General features: G+C 35.3%; 1 protein-coding gene across 3 annotated transcripts in view; it reads left to right on the top strand.

Moving 5' to 3' along the window:
• Positions 1 to 1,496, top strand: part of LOC106879357 (coiled-coil domain-containing protein 181) — a 41,326-nt gene extending 39,830 nt beyond the window's left edge. For all 3 annotated transcript variants that reach the window (XM_014928876.2, XM_014928875.2, XM_014928874.2), the window contains one exon: positions 1,142 to 1,496. In XM_014928876.2, the coding sequence (XP_014784362.1) occupies positions 1,142 to 1,322 (181 nt within the window). In that variant the 3' untranslated portion in view covers positions 1,323 to 1,496. The remainder of the gene's footprint in view (positions 1 to 1,141) is intronic.
• Positions 1,497 to 4,174: the final 2,678 nt, after the last annotated feature.

The following is a 4,174-nucleotide window of genomic DNA, read 5'->3' as shown; positions in this document are numbered from 1 at the left end:
CACATATATATATATATATATATATATATATATATATATATACATTTATATATACATCAGATAACATACAAGATGTAGTTTGATTTATTGAAAAATATTTGAAATTATTTCCACCTCTAGAGAAAGTAGGTCAACTGCTTGGTGTCATTTGGTACCAGTACTAAATGACAAGGGGGATAACTTCAAGAATCAAAGATTCTCTAAAATTGACGTTATTAAGGAAAAGACAATCTTCTCTTTGTTGTTTTGTCTAAAGACAAGAGAACAACTGTGGACATATATTTCTGCCTCAATAAGCATATTCAGCACAGCAATTGCCCTGCCTTATGTTCAGCAGAAGAGACACTTAGACATATACAGAAAAGAGTAGAATATATTTAAAGCTTAAACAATTTGCATAAATTATATGAAAATAAGCTAAGCCACATAATTCAGTGTGGCTAGTGGCATGTGCTAGAAAAACAAAGAAGAATATATTAAATAATATACAAGATAAATTCTTTATTGAAATTATCTTTGCTTCCAGAGAGAGTAGATCAATCATTTGATGGCAGTTGTTGCTAACTCTAAATGAGAAGGGGAGATAATCTCATGAATCAAGAATTCTCCAAAACTGACAGTCTGGTTGCTTAAAGACTAGAAGGCAGCTGCAGACAGCTCTCTGCTTTTACAGGCAGCAGTAGTACATGTGTACGCGCACGCACACACAATGGGCTTCTTTCAGTTTCTGTCTACCAAATCCACTCACAAGGCTTTGGTCAGCCCAAGGTTATAGTACAAGATACTTGCCCAAAGTGCCACACAGTGGGACTGAAGCTGGAATCATGTGGTTGGGAAGCAAGCTTCTTACCACACAGCCATGACAGACTTCCACACAGCCGTGACAGACTTCCACACAGCCATAACAGACTTCCACACTGTTTCTGTCAACCAGTTCGCAAAGTCATTGGTTGGATTAGGGTTATATCAGAAGATCTTTGCCCAGAGTGTCTTACAGTGGGGCTGAACCCAAAACCAAGTAGTTGCAAAGCAAGCTTCTTAACCACACAGCCATACCTGTAGAATTACTTAACACCTACCTCCTACTCTATTATTCCATTGTCTTTCTTCTTTACCATGAGATGTCTTTATAATTATTCAGGTGGCTGGAAAGCAAATATCTTGAGAAAAAGAAACAGAAATACTTAAAAAAACAGAAAAATTGGTTTCATCAGCGTTTGTTACATCGTTCCAGATTGATTAAGAACATGACATGGAATCTCTGCTTAAATAATTCTTTTCGGTATAAAGAGCCAAGAAATGCAGCTTTAAAACTGAAATGAGCTGAACTGAGTTGAATGGAGTGGAGTTGAACTGAGTTGAATTGAATTGAGTCATCTAAAAATCTAGAACATTCTTTATATTCAATTTTTCATTATTTTCAAGGCAGTATTAGAAATAGATTTTTATTTCCATATACATTTTAAAAATTAAATAAACCCAATTATTTGAATACATTTGATTGTGCAGTGGTTTTTTTTTTTTGGTTTTTTGGGGGGTTTTTTTTTTCAAATTATTTATTATTTTTCTGCATTTTACCATGGGTAACTTTAGCAGAATTCACACTATTGCAAGCATCCAGACCACCAGACCAGACTCCCAGCAGAGTGGTATCAAAATCTTCCAACACTCTCTTCACTTTTGTAAGTCACTACCGAAAGTAATACTAAATTCACTAATTCTCTTTTTCCTTTTTAAATATCCATAAACTCTGGTATAGTGCGTTAACTCTTTCAGTTTTATTTAATTTTTTTTATATGACTTAGAGGGAGAAAGGTGGACACAAACACACACACAAACACATATGCATGTCTATATATTACCATCATTATCATCATCGTTGTCATCTTCATCATCATTTAACTTCCACATTCCATGCTAGCATGGGTTGGAGAGTTTGACAAGGATCCAATGAGTCCAAGGACTACATTGTGCTCCATTGTCTGCTTTAGCATTGTTTCTGTGGTTGGATGCCCTTCCTAATACCCAACCACATTACAGTGTATACTGGGTGCCTTTTATTTTTATGCAACCAACACTATTGAAGCCATCATGTGGCTTGCAAGCCTACAAAGCCTGAAAAGATGGGATGTTGTGTCCTTTTGGTAGATGAGGGTTAAGTTATGAGGGAAGAGGTTGAGGTAGGGTTGGTTCTCATAGGGGAGCTACATGGTTGATAATATTTAAGAGAGAGAGGGAGAGAGAGTAAGTGAGAATGAATAGATGGTACCTCCAAAAAGATAGATAGTGGTGATGAAGTGTTCGGGTGGCATCTCGGGTAGGAGGAGGAGTAGGAGGTGTAAGAGTGTGTGGGTGAAAAGATAGCGGAAGTGATAAAGAGGGAAGTAGGTAGGCAACATCTGTAAAGATTGAAAAGGGGTGAGGGGAGGGATGTGCATGAATTGGGGGGCTCTTAGAGGTATGCTAGCAGCAGGTTAGTAATGGTGATACTGTTGACAGAGGGAGAAAAGAGATGATGTGTTTGGATAGGCTGCATGAGTGGAGTAGAGAGATAGACAGGCAGAGTGCTTGAAGTGAAATAATTTAGTGGTCCAGAGAGGGTGCGGATGTGATGGCCACTGTAACACATGGGTGTGGAGAACAATATTAATAGATGAAGAAGGGCTAACAAATGAGATGGTTCTAGATAGCTAGAGAGAAAAGAGATATTGGAAGCAGAGAAAGAGCTGTGGTGGAGAAGATGTGGAAGGGGTGGTTGATGCAGAATTGGGAGGCATTGTTAGGATTAAGAGTGACTACAAAAAGGCCTCCTCACTTTCAGAACAAAAGTAAGGAGGACCTTGCAAACTCCTTAAATCAATAAATAGCCTTCATGAATCAATCCAGTTTATTTTGGAAATAAATGAAAGGGAACTTCCTTTCCTAGACATTTTGATAATTAAAGAAAAGGAGTCAGTTACAACTGATCTCTACTGCAAAGATACAGACACACACCAATATTTAAAGTTTAGATCTTGTCACTCTTCCCACACAAAAGGGAACATACCATTCAATAGGGCAAGATGTATATGCTCAATAGTTACAAAACAAACAGATATGTGAAATAACTGGTAAAACTGAACATTTTCCTTCAAAAATACAAATACCTGAAAAACCCAATAAATCATGCTATAACCAAAGCAAAAGAAATCTCAATATCAGCCTTATGAAGAAACATTCCAACTGAGGGTGAAATCAAATATACAAATATAAATATCCCATTTGTAATCACTCATAATCCTAGGAACCACAACATCCTATATTTGGCCAAACAATACCTCCCAATTCTACATTGTATTTATCGAATCTGCAACAAATAATTGAAGAGTCATAAATCATCAATGGTTGAAGACAACTACCAAATTTCAAAAGACTCCTAACAAAGGCAACATTCTACTCAGGGAAAGAAATAATGCAGATAATGAACTGTAGAGACTTTGTAGTAGAACATGTGGAATAATTGAACAAGGAGTAACCGAAATATTCTAGAATGAGAAATTATTTAAAGTGAATGCAAACATGAATTGCAAAATAAAAAAATCTCATTTATTGCCTCACATGCCCACAATGAAATGAGAATTACATTGGAGAAATAGGAACAAAACTAACCAACAATGTGAGTGTGCACAAACAGCAAATTAAAGATTCATCTCTAAAAAATGTTCCATGTAGTAAACATCTAGACATTTATGAAAATGAAAAATTCAAAATATTCCCTATTTACAAAATAAGAAATGAAACTGATCAAGAATGAAAGGCAAAAGAAGAACACTTTATAAGCATTCTAAACTCAATCCAAATCTAAACTCAAAATAGTCAACACCATTACTTAAAACAACTTCTATATGCATTAGCCCAGAACATGTGTGTTGGAAAAGTTGAAGAATGAAAGTGCTTACCCACAAAATACACATCTCTACAAAAACTTCTTCCCAATGGTTTATGACATTCTATTTTTTGAAATAAATTTTTTAAGTAGTTAATCATAAAATCTTTAAATATCGTAACTGCATCAGCTATTTTTAGTAAAACATTTAAATTACATACATACATATGTACATACATACATACACACATACATACACACACATACATACATACATATGTATGTATATAAATATATGTGTGTGAATAT

The sequence above is a fragment of the Octopus bimaculoides genome, chromosome 2 (genome assembly GCF_001194135.2).
Source record: "Octopus bimaculoides isolate UCB-OBI-ISO-001 chromosome 2, ASM119413v2, whole genome shotgun sequence".
NCBI classification, from domain to species: domain Eukaryota; kingdom Metazoa; phylum Mollusca; class Cephalopoda; order Octopoda; family Octopodidae; genus Octopus; species Octopus bimaculoides.
This window is presented reverse-complemented; position numbering and strand designations above follow the sequence as displayed.